The 18,130-nt window shown below is 37.7% G+C and overlaps 1 protein-coding gene across 3 annotated transcripts; it reads right to left on the reverse strand.

Annotated features, from left to right (window-relative positions):
* Nucleotides 1-2,954: 2,954 nt before the first annotated feature.
* LOC109064767 (centrosomal protein of 170 kDa-like) lies at nt 2,955-16,895 on the reverse strand. Of its 3 annotated transcripts, none has more exons than XM_042757676.1 (19): nt 16,778-16,895; nt 14,126-14,281; nt 13,790-13,879; nt 13,614-13,692; nt 13,355-13,413; nt 12,670-12,823; nt 12,444-12,581; nt 11,723-12,181; nt 10,476-10,861; nt 10,205-10,333; nt 9,877-10,012; nt 8,414-9,793; nt 8,076-8,319; nt 6,371-6,476; nt 5,859-5,996; nt 5,524-5,612; nt 5,312-5,405; nt 4,511-4,562; nt 2,955-3,383 (listed from the first exon to the last, which is right to left on the reverse strand). In XM_042757676.1, the coding sequence occupies exons 2-19, from the start codon at nt 14,228-14,230 to the stop codon at nt 3,145-3,147; spliced, it is 4,077 nt and encodes a 1,358-aa protein (XP_042613610.1). In that variant the 5' UTR covers nt 14,231-14,281; nt 16,778-16,895; the 3' UTR covers nt 2,955-3,144. The 3 variants fall into 3 exon arrangements, with proteins under 3 accessions (XP_042613610.1, XP_042613611.1, XP_042613609.1); XM_042757677.1 differs by having other exon boundaries at nt 6,401-6,476; nt 11,723-12,192; nt 12,443-12,581; XM_042757675.1 differs by having other exon boundaries at nt 11,723-12,192; nt 12,443-12,581.
* Nucleotides 16,896-18,130: the final 1,235 nt, after the last annotated feature.

Genomic DNA, 18,130 nt, shown 5'->3' on the forward strand with positions numbered 1-18,130 from the left:
AGACGTATCTTCCTGAGCAGATGTTTGACTGATTTGTCATGATTATCAAACACTGCGGAAAAGCTGTTATGTAACAACCATAAAAAAAACCTCTGCGCAGTCCATTTCAACATCTCTCTTTTTTATGTTCAATAAAACTCTATGAGGTACTGTATGCTTTACTCTGAGATTAGTCAATAAGTTAATTAACAGCCTTTTTTGCTCCAGCACCTTTCTGTTAAATGCAGGGCTAGAATACAGCAAAAGACAGGATTAAGGAGTGCTATATATCAGGACTACATTACTTGAACTGAAGCCTCGTGGGATTTTAAACGTAATTTATTTTAACAGTCTTCATAAAACACGAGGTGCAAATCAGTCTTGCCTTATCCTTGAAGTAAATGTGTGTGTGTGTGTGTGTGTGTGTGTGTGTGTGTGTGTGTGTGTGTGTGTGTGTGTTTAAAGGGTAAAGACTCGGATAAAGATGATGAGCAGCTTTATGTGCTGTAATTTATCCCATTCAAATATGACAGTTTTAACTGTTTTATGATTTTTGTATATAATCAGATTACTTTGCAATAAACTTTAAATTAATTAGTTTATATATATATATATATATATATATATATATATATATAGTCGATATATATATATATATATATATATATATATATATATAAATATATATATATATATATATATATATATATATATATATATATATATATATATATATATATATATATACATATTTCCATTATGTATTTATATATATTAAAAAAAAAACATTTTTCAGTTACAAATACCATTGTTGAAATGCTCTATTTGCAGTCAGTCAGCTTTTTTTTTTTTTTTTGAGTGAGTGAAATTGTCCAATAACCATGAGCAGTATGCATCTGAAAATCTTAATATGTCAGCCCCCATATAAAATAATAATTATATATATATATATATATATATATATATATATATATATATATATATATACTATTCATTTATTTATAAAATTCTTTAATTCTTTTAAACAAGGGAGAATCTTATATAAATAATCCGGTTATGACATCAAGCGTCCAGGGATATTAAATTTCTTTATTAAACCAATATTAGTTATACATTCATGTGTAAACACCACTGGTATGAGGCAGATGGAAGCTAAGAGGAGAGAAAAAAATACCATGCTACCTATCTAACCAGATGGCCTAAAAAGACATTTGACATAAAACGAGCCGTTTTTCAATCTGTCTATAGTACCCAGTTCACAACACTCATTTGAACAGGTTGATTCATTGGCATGTGCAAAATAACATGATGTTTAACGTCTACATCATCAGATAATGACCTTGATAATGGGCACTTCGTGACATAACAAGCTTGATCAACATCTGGGTAAATCCAGGCCCTCCTATTGGCTATCACATGGCAGAGACAACTTTTATATTCCTAATTTGTTATTATGTATTACCATTTATGAAGAGGGCATTGGTGGAACATGGCAACTGTTAAGAACTACAGGTAAGTATTAACATTATAATCTTAGGTATGCAGAGGAATGTTTTATGATTCAGTTTACAAAATATAATGAAAGTTCTAAAGATCATATTGAAGGGCGGACCAAATAATAATGCTTGATTTTTACACTTCACATATTAGACTGGGTTGTTTCTAAGACTGCAAAAGAAGAAACATAAAAAAAAAAAAATCATCAAATACAAACATCAGTGTAATACACAGTTTAGCTTTGTCTTGTCATATCAGCAGTCTCATAAATCACAAATTCACTGCAACAAAACAACTGTGATATTGTCTTTTTAGATAATCATTTTCAGTCAGTCAACATCAGTGTCTAAAGATATGATTAAACAGTAGGTCTAGTAAGTATTTGGTAGAAATTGGCTTTAAATATATTGACCAAAATATGATAAATATTGTTTTATTGGTTCACTGCTGTGGAAACAGTGTCAAAAAAAAAAAAAGATCACATAGTAATAATGCCAAAATAAAGCCATGAAAATGTCTGCATTATTTTTATTCAAATATACACTATTATATTGAAAAGTTTGAGGTCAGTTAGATTTTTTATTATTATTATTATTTATTTTCAATAAATTAATACTTTTACACAGGTAGGATGCATTAAATTGATCAGTGTCTATTTCAAATAAATGCAGTTTCTTTAAACTATCAATTCATCAAATAATCCTTAAAAATGTAGAACAGTTTTCACAAAAATATTAACCAGCACAACTGCTTTCAACTTGAATATAATAAGAAATGTTTCTTGAGAATCAAATCCACTCATTGATTTTTTTCTGAAGGATCATGTGACACTTGATGTGCCATCAAAGGAATAAATTACATTTTAAAATATATTATAACTTAATTATTTTGATTATTTTGAGCTTCCATCTTTCAAACAAAAAAAAAAAAAAAAAAAAAAAAATATATATATATATATACATATATTTCTGACCCCAAACTTTTCCTCATTGCATATTTGTGACAGACAGCACAGGTCATTGTGTCACTTTGCTTCTCAAATCATTTCTGGTGCCTTAATGTGAGAAATATTCCACATAGTGTATGTGTCTCCACATGGAGTTCTGGAATAAACAACAATTCTATGCATCCTATGATGGACAATTCTCCACTGAGGTAAAAGTTGTCAGACATGTTTTCTTTAGGACATGGTTTGATTTAAATCACATATTATGTTGCCATTCCTAATAAAAATACCATTTAACTGATCAGTTTGGCGCATGAAGAGATATAATTTTGAACCCTTTGTGTAAAGAGTTACATGTGACAATGCACAGCATGAACTCCGTTTCGGGTAAATCATAGCTTAACACTTTCACATTTCACTTCCTCTTCAACAGTCAGTATCTTCCTGGGCACATCTACAGTACTGCCGATTATTAAGACGAACACTCACAATAATTAATGCTTGTGTGCAGTAATTCTACGGGAGGTTACAATTGATTTCAAAATATTTTCTTTAATTATTGAAAATACGTCCAAGGATAAATAGAATTTATGAAGCAAACTTTTAAATGCATTACCATATAGGAAGTTTTACAGCATACCTCACATTATTCACATAAAAGTCCCATAGACCTGGCCTTTGGAAACCAGTGCAGGATCTCAGTGTAAACTGTTCAGAGTAATTTAGCTTTGATCTGCAGTGTTCTGCTCTTTGCTCCTCTCCCGCAGGCCAAGATCTCGTTCTGCGACCTCTGAGTAGGCAGAGGCCAGTGCTGCCGTACTGGTGGATACATCCACAGCCTGGTTGCCAGCTGCACCTTGTGAGCCAGGACTAACTCTGTTCTCAGCCATAAGTGGACTGGTCAGACCCAGACTGCTCAGAGCATCCAGTGTGCCATCAGGGTCCACCATTATATCAATCACTGGGGATTGAAAGTTCAAGAAAAATATATTTATTGAGTATCTTGTGCTGAAATATATAGTCATTTACCAAAGCAACTAAGGACAATTATCCATTCAGTCAAATAATAAATAGACAAACAAAGAAACAAACAATCAACGCTTGGATCTATACTCCTGGGAAGTATCACACATTTGAAGTCCCACTGTATCTTGAAGAAATTGTGGAGTTGGAAATTCTGTGGTTATTTATGGGGGTTTAGTTATGACAAATTCTTCTCCTTTGCCTTTAAATATGACATCTCAAAAAAAGAAAACGTTATAGAAAGAAGAACAGTACTTTGTATATACGCTATTGTGCATAGAAATATACATAAAAAAGGGCAAAAGAAAAAATAAGCCCAAAACATAAAGTTTTCTGAAACATTATCTGAAGACTGGAGAAATGGCTATTGAAAATTCAGTTTTACCACCACACTAATAAATTAAATGTAAAAATGTATTCAAACAGAAAACAGTTCTTTCAAATTGTAATAATATTTCACAATATTATTGTTTTTACTGTATTTTTGTTCAAATAAATGCAGCCTTGGAGGGCATAAGAGTCTTTAAAAAAAAAAAAAAACATTAAATAATCCAAACTTTTTTACCAATCCCAAACTTTTGAATGGTAGATAATGGTAGATTTTAATAATAATAATAATAATAATAATAATAATAATAATAATAATAATAATAATAAACTTAGTGCTTTGGTAATGATGCCAAATAAAGTTCTCTAAATGCTGGAATAAACTGCATAACTTAAAATCTGAACAGATTTCATAACACTAGGCATCATACACCTGCTGACTTTGTAAATGGTTACAGAGAAAAACTGGGCATCATAAAAAAAAAAAAACTGAGGATCACACGCTTGCAGATTTTCGAGTAAACACTTTAAAGCAAGGAAAAGGTTTATTATAGTCTACCTTTTTATATAAAAAAAATAGAAACAACAAAACACTTTTTATTTGCACATAATATTAGTACACAAAGTTACAGTATAATGACACTAAATACCAAAAACTTTTTTGTTGGGTCTCATGAGGATATTACATGGCAGAATTTAAAAGTATGAACAAGAGCAGAACTTCTCAGTACTGCTTACCTAGCAGCTGTCGTTCCACTCTTTTCAGATTCTGAAGTATGGAGGAAATCTCCTGAAAGTGATCAGATAAAAAAAGACTCAATAGAAAACCATCATATGCTGCCAGAACTTAGTTATAAGCAAATTAACTTTTTCAAACTTTTTATTAACTTTTTTTTTTTTTTTTAAATAATGTCGCTATTTTGTAACACTGACATGATTTTGGTCAAACTCATATAAATATCATAGCACTGTAAATCAAGAATGTTCAATTTTATTTTCTTTCAGCGTTCGGTCGTCGTGGTTTTTGTGCTCCTTCACTGCTTAACAGCTTTATCATTTCAGAAGTTCCAAAAGTTCAGTTCAGGCCAGCATTAGATTTACTGGCCTGTCACTGAGCAGAGGTAGTGCACCTCAGGCCTAATCTGAACCATGACAAACCATGAGTCAAAAGCTCAGTCTAATTAACGAAGCAGCTGTGAAGTATGAACTCTGAAATCTACCAAAATATCAGGACAGCTTCACGATCAATGGACAGATTAATCTTTTTCCAAAAAAAAAAAAAAAAAAAAAAAAAAAACCTATGCAAGTCCTCAGACCCCAACGTTTAAAAGTACATTTATTCACTTTGAAGATGGTTTTTTTCCTAAATGACTAAGAAGGGAGGAAGGCAATTGACACTTTCCACTAATACAGCACACTGTATATGTCCTATTAAATATTTTTCATTAATTTTTGGGATTATTTAAGAATAAATAAATATATATCTTGAAATAAATAAATATTTTATTTGACTAATGTTGAAAAATATTTTCTTCTCACCTGATTAGATGTCTTAAGGAGAGGCACCTCATTCTCTACGTGCAGTTTGCTTTCAATCTCCTCCCACTTTCGATCCTTGTCTTTGAATAAAATCCTGCATGAACAGTAATAAATCAAATGTGTGGCCTACCAAAAAACCTTCCAGAACTAAAACTATGAATGTTGTACACTTGTATAAAAGCATATCAAGTCAAGGTCAAAGAGCAGTATACCTGATTTTGTTGGCTGTCTTTTCCATGGCCTGTTTGATTTTTGCTGAGAGCTGGTAGACCGATGCCAACAGCAAACTGTCCAGCACACCCTGTGAATGCAGAATAAGCAGAGAGTGGCACTTTTGTTATGCTGTCACTATAAGAAAAAAAGATACATTCCGAGACACATGTCAAGATTCCACTTTCTGTTATGATGAAATAAAAATAAACACAGTGCCCTCTGGTGGAACATAAGTAACAAAATAAAACAGAACTTCCAGCAACAGATACAGTCTAAACATGATATTAACGAACAGGGTACAAGCTGTAAGATTTTTAAGATTTAGAAGATTTACCTCCTCCCTGCTCCAGGTCCTGCGGCGGATGGCACGCGAATCCTGACTGCTGATAGCACCGCGATGTCTTAGTTCCACACCACTGCCACTGATCTCTGGAGCGCTGCCCAGAACATCCTCAAACACACGTTCCTCAACCTGAGGGAGGCAGCAAGATGATTGCTTTTATCACTAAATACACACTGCAGTAATATTTTGTTATTTTCTATATTAAAATGGTCAAATAAACATCTAAAAATCCAGTGTTTACATACTACTGTCAAAGCTTGTCCACATGCATGTCCTATTATCTCAAAATAACACCATTGCATCATGATCTCTTAAACCATCAACATGCCAGCACACATTTAATTAACTACTGAATTAATTCTGTGACCACTGCACAGCATGCAAAACCAAAGTCCTTCACAGACTTGTCGATATGTATTGATATAGGTCTCTACAGGCACCAAATAATTAAATGGTCCATATAAATATGGAAGGCTCTGGTAATGATGTTGTTGTATTCTCACTGAAGCTGCGGGAGCAGAGGAAGGACTAACGGAGTCAATCTCTCCGGCAACGTCATGAATCTCACGTGCTAACATGGCTAGATCCTTAGCCAGGTCTTGACTGATTCTGTAACAATCAAACGAATACAAAAAAATTAATGATCTAATATATGTAGTAAAAACTACAGATCTGATAGTTTGACTTTTAATCAGCTGGAGATGTTAGCAAGATGTGTTAAACTGTGCAATAAAACTGACAGTAAAGACATTTATATATAATATATTTTTTATTTATAATAATTATAATGTTACAAAGCATTTCTATTTCAAATATGCTATCTAATCATCAAAAAATCCTATAAAAATATGTATCACTGTGTGATGAGTGGGGCGGGGCCGAGAGCCGTGGGAACGGAGCGAGGCCGGTGGAGTGATTGGGAAATGAGCGACACCTGCTCCACTCACCGGTCTCGAGTCCCACGGAGGAGATCGGGAGGATACAAAAGAGGAGCGACGACAGTGAAGGACGAGAGAGGACCAGGCCTGGGTTTTATTTTTTTTTTTTTATTTTTTTCTGCGCGGCAGTCGCCCGTGAGGGGCTGTCGCGCTGTTTTTTGTATTTATTTGATTATTAAAGATTTATTTGAATGTTCGCCGGTTCCCGCCTCTTTCTTCCCGTGATCATGGAGTTTTTATTGTTACACTGGTGCCGAAACCCGGGAGGAAGGAGGGACGCGCTGCCGAAGATCCCTGGCCGCTGTGGTGAATCCGCGGTGCCATCTAGCAGGGCGTAGCAGTCTGGCGCCGTGGACGCTCGAGGCGGGGGGTGGGCTGGAGTGAGTTGCCGGGGACGGACGAACTCGCTGCCGGCCGCCCGTGATGTGGAGGGGCGGCTGCCGTCCGTGAGGGAGCGGAGGAGTCGCCGCCGTTCGCCAGGTGGCCGGAGCCTGCTGCCATCCGCCTCGAGCGTCCACGGCGCCAGACTGCTACGCCTTGCTCGATGGCACCGCGGATTCACCACAGCGGCAAGGGATCTTCGGCAGCGCGTCCCTCCTTCCTCCCGGGTTTCGGCACCAGTGTAATAATAAAAACTCCATGATCACGGGAAGAAGGAGGCGGGAACCGGCGAACACTCAAATAAAACTTTAATAATCAAATAAATACAAAACAGCGCGACAGCCCCTCACGGGTGACTGCGGCACACAAATAAAAACCAAACACAAAATAAAACCCAGGCCTGGTCCTCTCTCGTCCTTCACTGTCGTCGCTCCTCTTTTGTATCCTCCCAATCTCCTCCGTGGGACTCGAGACCGGTGAGTGGAGCAGGTGTCGCTCATTTCCCAATCACTCCACCGGCCTCGCTCCGTTCCCACGGCTCTCGGCCCCGCCCCACTCATCACACACTGTTTCCACACAAATATAAAACAGCACAAGCAAATCACCAAAATGAGAACCAAATCAGTATATTAGGATTCTTTCTGAAGGATCATGTGAAACTGAATACTTGAGTAATGTTGCTGAAAATTCCATTTTAAAATATATTAAAATATAAAACAGCTATTTAAATCACATTTTTAAGTAGATCACAGAAGTTGCTTCATTGTAGTAGGCTATAGAAGCTAGTTCTAAAGGCTAGCTTCATCTTAGCTTATCAAATTTTTGTAGTTTGTAGCTTAGCTTGCTATATTTTTGAGTAGCTTGCCTGACACTGGCGGTCAGCTATTACCTGGCGATCTCCTCACTGTGGGCAGTCCAGTCTCTCATGTAATCATCCTGTTCTCTGCTAGACTGGTGTCGCAACATGGAAATGCCTCCAGGGCTGGGCGTTGCAGGGGCTGAACCCCCAAGCTGGGTCACCCGTGGAGCCACTGGACGCGGGCGAGTGTGTTGAGTGGGGTGACGGTTAGAGCCATACTCATCCTCTGAGGTAGATGCGTATTCGATAGGTACCCGGCGCCACCTTCCACCAGCTATACGGAAGACGCATAACAGAACAAGATTGTTTTAATTGAAACATTTTCAGACAATTATCCTTTCTAGTACATTTTTACCCAAAGGTCTGACCTGCAGGTGTACTTTGAACATATGGAGTACCAGGACACTTATCGGGCAGTTTGGAAGCGCTGTTAGCTCTTGCTCTGGGGACCACTACAGAGGAAGAGGCCACTGTAGAGCGGAGACCAAGCCGCAGTGCACTCTCCGGGGCAGGGCGAGGGACAAAGCCCCTGGTCTTACCTGATGTAGCTTCTGAGTCACTCCGAGCTGAAGGAGAGCCCACACGTGGCCTCCGTGGTTGAGCAAGCGCTTCAATCCGAGAGAGAGTCCTGCGCCCAGCTGAAGGCCTTGATGCAGAACTGGCAGTAGAGGCCTCTGAAGCAACAGACATGCGATCGACATCAGCTAGGTCAGTGTCAGAGGCTTCGCCCAGTCGGGCACGGCGAAGTAGGGAAGCCCGTGTGGGTCTGGGCCGTGGAAGGGTGGTTGGTTTAGAGCTGGCCGGTGCAGGAGCTATAGTCGACTTTGCTCCTCTGGTTTTGCCACTTGTTGGCTCTGCCTTAGAACTGGTATTTTGAACCCGGCCCTGAGGTCGTTTTACCGAACCATCCTGGGTAAGAGAAGAGCTCAAATCATCATCTGTCAGGTCAAGAGACGTCCAAGCTCTGGAGCCAGCTGAGCCAGAGGGCTGAGCTTTGGCTTTTCTTTCATTGGCACTGGTGTTTTTATTGCTTGTTTCACGGCCTGGACCTACGGCTGATCTTTTCCTTTGGGCTGTCTTACGCCCTCTTTCTCCTCCTGCTTGGCTGACCGTGCTTGTCGTATCAATGTCAGATTCAGGTGAGACAGACCCCTCCAGAGAGTAGCTCGGTGGATCTGCAAGGTCTGATAAAGTGGTTTCCAAAAAAGCAGCCACAGCCTCTGAGTCTTTTAGCATGGTGGCAGCATCAATGCCCTCACTGATGACTCCCATTTCCCTGGGCTGGGGGGCAATGAGCCCATCGATGCAAGGTATGAGCTCTAGAGGAACATTAGCAGTCGACCGTTCCACTGTAAAGCTCTCTTGCCTCAGTAGAGGCTTCCCTGTCTTCTCTCGGTCCTCATCTCCTTTCTTTCGTCTCCCATCATCTTGTTTCTTCTCGATCTGTTTAGCTTGAGCTCCTTGTTGACCAACTTTACTCTGGATTCTGGGCGGAGTTGGCTTGTTCACTTTAGACGGATCTACGTCCATGCTAGCTGAGGCCATTCCTGAAACTCTTTGCCCAGTTTTAGAGATTCTTTTGATCTGATCTACTTTCTCCTGAAGTTCTAGATCCTGTTTCTCCGATGAAGTGACTTTTTGCCTGGATTGGCTCCGTGTGCCCTCAGGATCCAGTGGATCCATAGCAGAGTCTTCAGAAGGGAGCTGCGGGAGGGTCCTTCTTTTACGTTCAGATACACTGATATCAGCTGTTGAAACAAAAGAAAATCATTAAAATCAAACTGTCATATAAAACCAAAGTGTCTTCTGAGATGTTTAACAGCCCTTGAACCTTTTCCTTCTTTGGAAAGCATGGTGGGTTCAGCCCCGGATCCCTCAGGATCCATCCGAATATGACTTGCAGCCAAACTTGCCCACTGTGAGACCCACCTTGGACCACCTACTACAACCAAGTCATCTGGTAGCACCTTAAAATAAGAATGGACAGTAAATTTGAGTTGTTGTTTTTTTTTTTTATCTGATTGAGACCACCTGGAAAGCTTTGTGTTTCCAAGAAGTCTACATAGTGTCTTTTGAAACTGATATCGATGGTCTTTACAGAATAACTTCAAGGAATTTATAATGTCTCCAGAAACGTATGCAAATTATTACTGATTTACCTCGGAACCAACATAGCCAGCTTGTCTGGTTTCCATGGCTCCAGATCTCGGACAGATGATTCCTCCATCTCTCTGGTGTTTTGGAAAACGCAGTTTAGTCAGGGCTTGGTTTTCCTCCACCCCAAAAACCTAAAGCAGAACACATTCAGCATCATTATTGCATATCAGAAACTGACCAGTCATTGCCATTTCACAAAGGGCTCAAAGTCTATCAATTTTGACATCTTCAACCATATGAGAAAATATAGTTTCTACGCTTCTGCATGTCTACCTTATCAATCATACGCCTGGCCTCTTCCTCCTCAGCATTGCCATTTTCCAGCTCAATTGTGTAGGTCCCTCTGTCACTTTGGTCATCTACATGTCCCCTGTTTGGAGCCTCTTGAGACCCAGTGCTTTGCTCTCTGGGCATGTTGGCTTTCTGCGGCGAAGAATGGTGAGCTCTTTTGGCAACTTCACCCCCTACTGGTGCCATCTTTTTAGCTGCAGATGATGGTTTGTGCTGGAAGAGATCTTCCCTCCCACAGAGAGGCCCTTCTGTCCTCTGCACACCCTGCCTTCCTCTGTAATGCTCCTGCAGGAACACCCTCCGGCCACTGAGCTGCTCTCCCAGTGCATTCTCCGAGTCACTCTGTGTGCCATCCTCATGTTTACTGCCTGGAAAAGAGGGAGAGAAACATAAAGAAACATAGTTGAAAGCACATGACCAATCACCAGTGAATGCTGCCAATGGTGTCCAGAGGGCATTTCGTCCTTCATACTGTAGGTCAAAGATAATCCACTCATTTTTTTTTTTTTTTTTGTCAGCATCTATTAATTTATTCAAAAATGCACAAAAATGCAGTTCTTTCATACGATAAATTATTCCTAATTTCTGAACAAAAATTTGTTTAGCTTCTTAAAAGGATGTCATTTACTAAAGAAATTTCAAAGTGATACAAGAATCCTGATATTGATACAGAATGCTTCATTAAAAAAAAAAAAAAAAAAAAAATTACAAGAAGAAAACCTAGTAAGTTGCTTTTATTATTTTTTAGGAAAAACAAAATGGTTCGACTACTAACTAATGTACAGAAGGCACCTGTAGACCTTCGTGGCTCTGTGTTTAAGTCACACAGTCTCTTAAAATATCAGATAATTTGACTTTTTTAATGAAAAGACAAGGTTATTTCCAGTTGTAAAATGTTATGTGGTGCAACTCACTAGACAAGGTAATGATATTTATGTATTAAATGTTACATTCTTATATCATTGCTCTTTTGTTGATTTTGATTGCTTCCATTGTCCTCATTCGTAAGTCGCTTTGGATAAAAGCGTCTGCTAAATTACTAAATGTAAATGTAAATGTACATTGTGTTAAGTATAATATTAAAAATTCATCATATTTGATTTTTTTGTTACTTTTTACCTTGAAACATGTATTATAAAAATCGAGGCAATTTTATTATTCTTTTCTGACCCTTATACATAGCATTATACAAAAAGAACCAACAGTAACTCCTTACACCTTCACCTTACCTCTAAGGCTCCTTAGCTGAACTGGCACATCACTCTTCACACTCTCTCCATCATCCTCAGCAACAGATTCAGAGCGAGCTAGTGGCAGCTCATTCTGTGCAAGCCAGTCTGCCACCTTTACCTCCGCTGCCACCATGGCAGCCTGCAAGGCACTCAGCTCCTCCCCTGCCCCTCTTTTCGGCTGCTGTTGATGGTCTTGAGAGCTCTTTGAAGTTTTCTCTTTGCCCTTCCCCGAAGCCACTGTGTCAAATTCTATAGTGAAGGAGGCATGTCCATGTGCTCCGCTCTCCAGAGCAGGGATTGTGGAAGCTGAGGCAACTGCCTCTGAACTAGTAGGGAGGCATTCTCCTGTGTCGTCTACTGGAGGAGTCTCCTTACAGGGGATCTCAAAGTAGCTTGGTTCCTGGGTCCCCAAATTCTGTGGCCATTCCTGCGTGTTTGTTGCAATGTCCTTACGGCCTGCGTGAATGTGTAACATAAGCAATGAAATCACACCAAATGAACTTGACAGCAATGTACACTCTCAGAAAAATGGAACAAAAGCTGTCACTAGGGCAGTACCTTTTCAAAAGGAGCATCTTTGTGTCTTATTTACCCCTGAAAGGTGCATATGAGTAGCTCAAGTGTATATATTATTATCTTAATAGTACATATTAGTCTCTTTTAAAAGGGTATTGCCCCAGTGACAGCCTTTGTACCCTTTTGTGAGAGTGTATCTTACCTGCATCACATCTAGGTTGTTTTTGCTCAGATGCCTTTGCATCGTGCGTCCCAGAATTTTCATCATCTGCGTCCCCGTCACCCCACCAAGATGGCTGTCCATAAAGAGGAGTTCCTCTGTGGAGCACTGCTATGTCTCCTGTTGAAAGTTTGAGATACTTTGAGTTTGGTAAGCTACTGTACATGTAACTCTTTGTAAACACACATACAACCCATCCTCTACTCACCTGACACTTTGTCTTCTGGTTTTGGTGGTGGTTCTGAAGGTCTAGCCTCAGTATCTTTTCCTCCCTCTGCCCCTTTGGCCTCTGGGCTTTTGGTGGTTTCCCCTGATGGTGAAGGCTTCTTGGTTAGCTGAAGCTGACTGGTGAACTTTTCGTGCTGTCCATTGAAGCAAAAGTAAGAAAGTCAAGACAGACTACTAGATACTGTCCTATAGGCCTGACTCATATTAATCGCATATTGACAGAGATGATATCAAGCCTTCAGTCGGTAAAATATTTTAAAAATAAATCTTATATGCTCACCAAGGCTCCATTTATTTGATAAAAATACAGTAAAAACTGTAATAATGTGATATATTATTACAATTTAAAATAACTGTTTTGTATTTTAATCTAAAATGCATTTTATTCCTTTGATGGCAAAAGCTAAATTTGATGCTCAAGAAACATATCAATGTTAAAAATAGTTGTGCTGCTTAAGATTTTTTTAAAGACACTGATACTTTTTTCAGGATTATTTGATAAATAGATAATTCCAAAGAACAGCTTTTATTCAAAATAAAAAATTTTGAACATTATAAATGTCCTAATGTCACTTTGGATCAGTTTAATCCAACCTTAGAGAATAAAGCTATTAATTTCTTAAACTTAAACCCCACACTTTTGAATGTTTGTGTATTTTTATTACCTTCAGTGCTTCCTCTGGAACATGTAACTCTCCACGCACCACGGTAAATAGATTGGTATGTAAGATGGGTTAAGGAGAAAACAATATAGAAATGCAAATGCATGCATATAATTGGACTAATAATTACATGGTACATACTTTGGTCTTTACATTTTTAAACATAGCCAATATGTTATATTGTGGTTGTACAAACCAGTTAAAGTGTAACAAATCAAACCTGACAATCAAAATGTGATTTAATTTGCATCTGAAAGGATATCATAGCCAAACCGTAGCATGTCACCCATTTTCAAAGTAATATACTGCTGTTCCTGAATACGAACATCGTTAACAAATGTCTACATAAGAAGAAAAGGGGTCAGCTGTCACCACATGCTTTCCATCATATCAGCGAAGACAAAATGAATATCTATTATGAACAGACACATTTCTCACCCCATTCAGGCTGCCCAGGTCTTTAACTTTATGTTCATCTGTAGCTACTTCATAATTGATGACAGCATGCTGCTTGTCTACACTACGAGACTGGAATTTAAAGAAGAGATAAAGGATTATGGGAATAAATAATTTGCTGTGTAATAGACTAATGGATGCTGGGTTCTAGGTGAAGGTGGGCTGGAGGGAATTATCTTTGAATTCCCAGCAAATTTCTGCATGGCACTTTACACAAATAGAGTACAAAGTTATGAATCCAGGGAGAGCCGACTCTAACACTGAAGGGACAATGACATGAGTCTCCTGCTTGTGTGTGAGTGACAGTGATCATGTTACCTGTAGCATAAGCTCACAGTCGTCCCGTCCCACGAAGATCATTTCCCGGGGAAGGCGGTGCCTTGTTCCCCCACCACTCACCAAGAACCAGGATGTCAAACTCATCTTGATTTAACCAGGCCTCCTCTTTTCCACCTGAACTCTCTTTAGGACATTCTGTTGAGAGGTCATAGAGGAACTATTGCCAACATTTGAATTAATCAAGATGAATTGGACAAGCTCAGCTTAACTTGTATTAGGTGAATATTAATGTAGCCTACTTTATCTGCTGTATAACTATAACAACGTTATCAGCAAACATATTGATAGATCCCAGTCTTAACTATAAGATAATAATGGGGCCATACAGGTGGCAGGGATGGGCAGAATTTCAAATACATGTATTTGAAACACAAAATACTATTTTGTATTTTGTATATAAATACATTTAATCTTAGTATTTTTGTAGTTTCAAAATACATAAAATACTTTTTGCCAATAAACCTCTTTATAAGACTGCAATATAAGTGCAAATGTAAGTATACAAAAATACTAAAAACAAAAAATTACTAAGATTAAATGTATTTAAATGCAAAATACATTTGACTTTTTCCAAAGGTATCTAAATACAAAATAGTATTTCAAATACATGTATTTGAAATACTGCCCATCCCTTCATTAAAAAAGCACCTTATGCATTTGGTCGATACCTTATGTATTTTGAAAATACAAAAATACTCAGATTAAATGTTTAAATGCAAAATACATTTGTTTGTTTTTTTCAATGGTATTTAAATACAAAATAGTATTTTGTATTTCAAAGCATGTATTTGACATAGGCTACTGCCCATCCCTGCAGCTTGGCATGAGCAATGCTTTCTATAAATTTGCATTATTTAAAGAGTAGTACATGAGGCTAAATTCACCCTGTGGAAGTGAATTCCTCCATTCCTGAAAAAATTGGATAATTTATTGTGCAGCACCAGACAAGCAGCTGACTCCTCTAACAACCTAAACAATGCACCTTTTTTCCTTCTACAAGGATAAAATCAGGTTCTTTTTTTTAATGCTTTCACTATTTTGAGCAATTATGTGTCTTTCAACCAGGGACGGGGACCCATCAAAACTAAAATTAGTGGCGTTTGCTTACCTACCTATACCAATAACACCGGGCTTAAGAAACAAAACCTCGAGAATCATTTTCCCAAACAAATATTTCAGCAATCACATCGCGTGTTGTTTATCTAGAATCAAAAGGCATCATCCGTGATGTCCTGTTCTTAAAGGAGATATTCGAACAGCTTCTTCTCAGTGAATCGTTTGAGCCAGTTCACCAACTGAATCGTTTGAATCAGTGGCTCGCGAATAATTCGGACACACGCACTGAATCGTTTAGAGCGCTTTCTCATTCCTGTTTCAGAGAACAAAAGCGCACCGATTTATGTGGATATATAACTATAATCGATTAAAAAACAAAGTGCAAAAACTTCATCTTTGCTCGCGATGGAGTCAAGAAGATCTTTGTGGCTTGTGAACGACTTTGTACTACTGTAGTTAAAGACATTTTGGTATTAAAACACCAACAGCAAACGAAACTTAAAATGGCATAACAATGTTTTTGGTAGGTTAGCTGGTAGTACCATCGTATTACCATCTGATTGATACCATGTTGTATGTTTGCTTGACAAAAAGTAAGAAATGGGACCTGTGATGAATTTGCAGTCGATATACTTCGCCACAGAATTCTAATTCACCCTCCTGTTGGTTAAGGCCAGTTCAATTTAAACTCTAAAGTCATGATTCAAAAGGAAGACAGTTTTTCAATTCAGCATGCGGACTAACCCTGGGACACTGTATAGTGAAAAGTGATATGACCCAATTTGTCTGTAGCAATCCACAAGAGACAAATAAGGGAGCATGTCAAGAAGATGATGCATCAGAAAAATTAGACCAATTTACAGTACATTTTCATGTCATTTAAGTCCATCTGCCCAGTTCCCGTTACTGTAATGCTAGAACTTCCATCATTCTTATTTTTGTAATGCGAAAAATGTCTCATTTATAGAATGCATAAATAAATAAATAGCTACATAGGCTACATACATAGGCTACATAAAGCTTCATACGCCTCATTTTCTTTTATAGAAATGTAGCGCGGTTTTTTAGCTTTTGAGCGGAAATATTTAGGTTAGAATAACCTTATATGCATATGTGCATCATCATCATTATCAGCTAAAGAAGCAGCGCACCATTTGCATGTGAGCGGAGCGTCGGTCTCCGCCTCTGCCTTCAAAACTGGCCTTGATCTGCAGCGGTAATGACAGATCTGATGTTTATTCTAAGAGACAGTCGCTAACTATATAGCCTACACCCAGCGCGTATTTTAATACTTGCTTCTTATATACGGAACGGTGCGCATTTATACTACAGGCTACACTATATGAGGTGAAGCCTAAACATCGAAGCATGTATAGGCCTAAATATTTTTAAATGAACGTGCTACTGTTTTCATCACGTATCAGACGCCGTAGACCTACAGTCCGTAATAGGCCGGATCGGTCGCCTCTAGAGCTTATTACAGCCAATTACTCATTCCCATCATGCAAAATATTTGCTTTTAAAATTAAAATTAAAAAATTGTGATTAGTGTATGAAACACGGTGCATCACTTACGTAAATCCCAATGAATTTATTCCATAAATGACATCCGTCTGCTCTTGTGCGCGGAGTAGCGCTGCTCTGCCCATCCCAGTATGAGGTGCAGCTGCGCGTCTTGACGCACGGTGGCGCTGCGGTGTCAAGAAAGAACAAGACGACAAGCGTTCCTAATGTTCAGCATAGATGATTTTCATCTTATTTGTGTGCTTACTTTTGTTTATGAGTTTGTCAGTATTCAGACATAAGAAATTAATTTGTTTGGACGGAGGTACAAGCTATTTTTTTTTTATTTCAACAATTTTCAATATCTATTACAAACAAAACCTAGAGACTTCAATAGCATCGACAACCAAAGAAAAATAAATATGCACATTTAAATAAATACAATACATTTATAAACAAAACAATCAAAAAGTAGATTATTCCAAAACGTATTAACTTATTAAATAATAGTGTGGCAATGTTAAAGCCTTAAAGACCTGTAAAACAGCTCACAACACAACAACGCGTAATCCAACAAAAATTAAAAGATGATTGGAAGGTTTATTTGGTTTTGCTCTTTAAATATGTATTAATATTTCATTCCGATTCCAATCAACTTAATCTGTTCGCCACTGATGAATTCGACAATAAATTAATGTTTTGTATTAAATCATCGAACACTAGATGGCGAAATTGCACATGACACTTGGGATGATTTCCCCAAGTGTGTCAACAATAAACCTTATATATCCTTCCTATCGAACATGATTTTTCACCATCAATATTTATTTCTTTGACACTGGATGAAAATTTTATTTTTTATTTTTTGAGAATTTCATATTTTATGCTAATTTATTTGCTACAAAACTTTGTCCTAATCTGATGTATTATTATTATTATTATTATTATTATTATTATTATTATTATTATTATTATTATTATTATTATATAAAAAGTAATTTCATCACGTCAGCCGGTCTCTTTCAGTAAACACATGACTTAATAAACGCTTCTAATGATCCAACACCTTTTGACCTAACGGCTTCTGTTTAAATGTTTCATATATAATTTTGTGAGCAAAATATAGCTGTGTTTATGGAGTGAAATTGAAAAGCAGCCAACAAGTGTCCAGCACATGTGGGAACTCCTTCAAGACTGTTAGAACATCGCCAAGATGCAGTTTGCAAAACAGCAAAAAAAAAAATATAAATAAAAAAAAAAGATTAAGGATTATTACCCAAAAATGTTGAAAATAGTAATAAATAAGAACGAGAAGCACTGTTCTCATTCACTTAAAAGCAAGCAGCGCAAAATAAATAAATACAGTAAAATCAAATCAAATAAAAAGTCACAAGAGAACGGATAGGTGAATGATTCCAATAATTC

The sequence above is a fragment of the Cyprinus carpio genome, chromosome A6 (genome assembly GCF_018340385.1).
Source record: "Cyprinus carpio isolate SPL01 chromosome A6, ASM1834038v1, whole genome shotgun sequence".
Taxonomy (NCBI): Eukaryota; Metazoa; Chordata; class Actinopteri; order Cypriniformes; family Cyprinidae; genus Cyprinus; species Cyprinus carpio.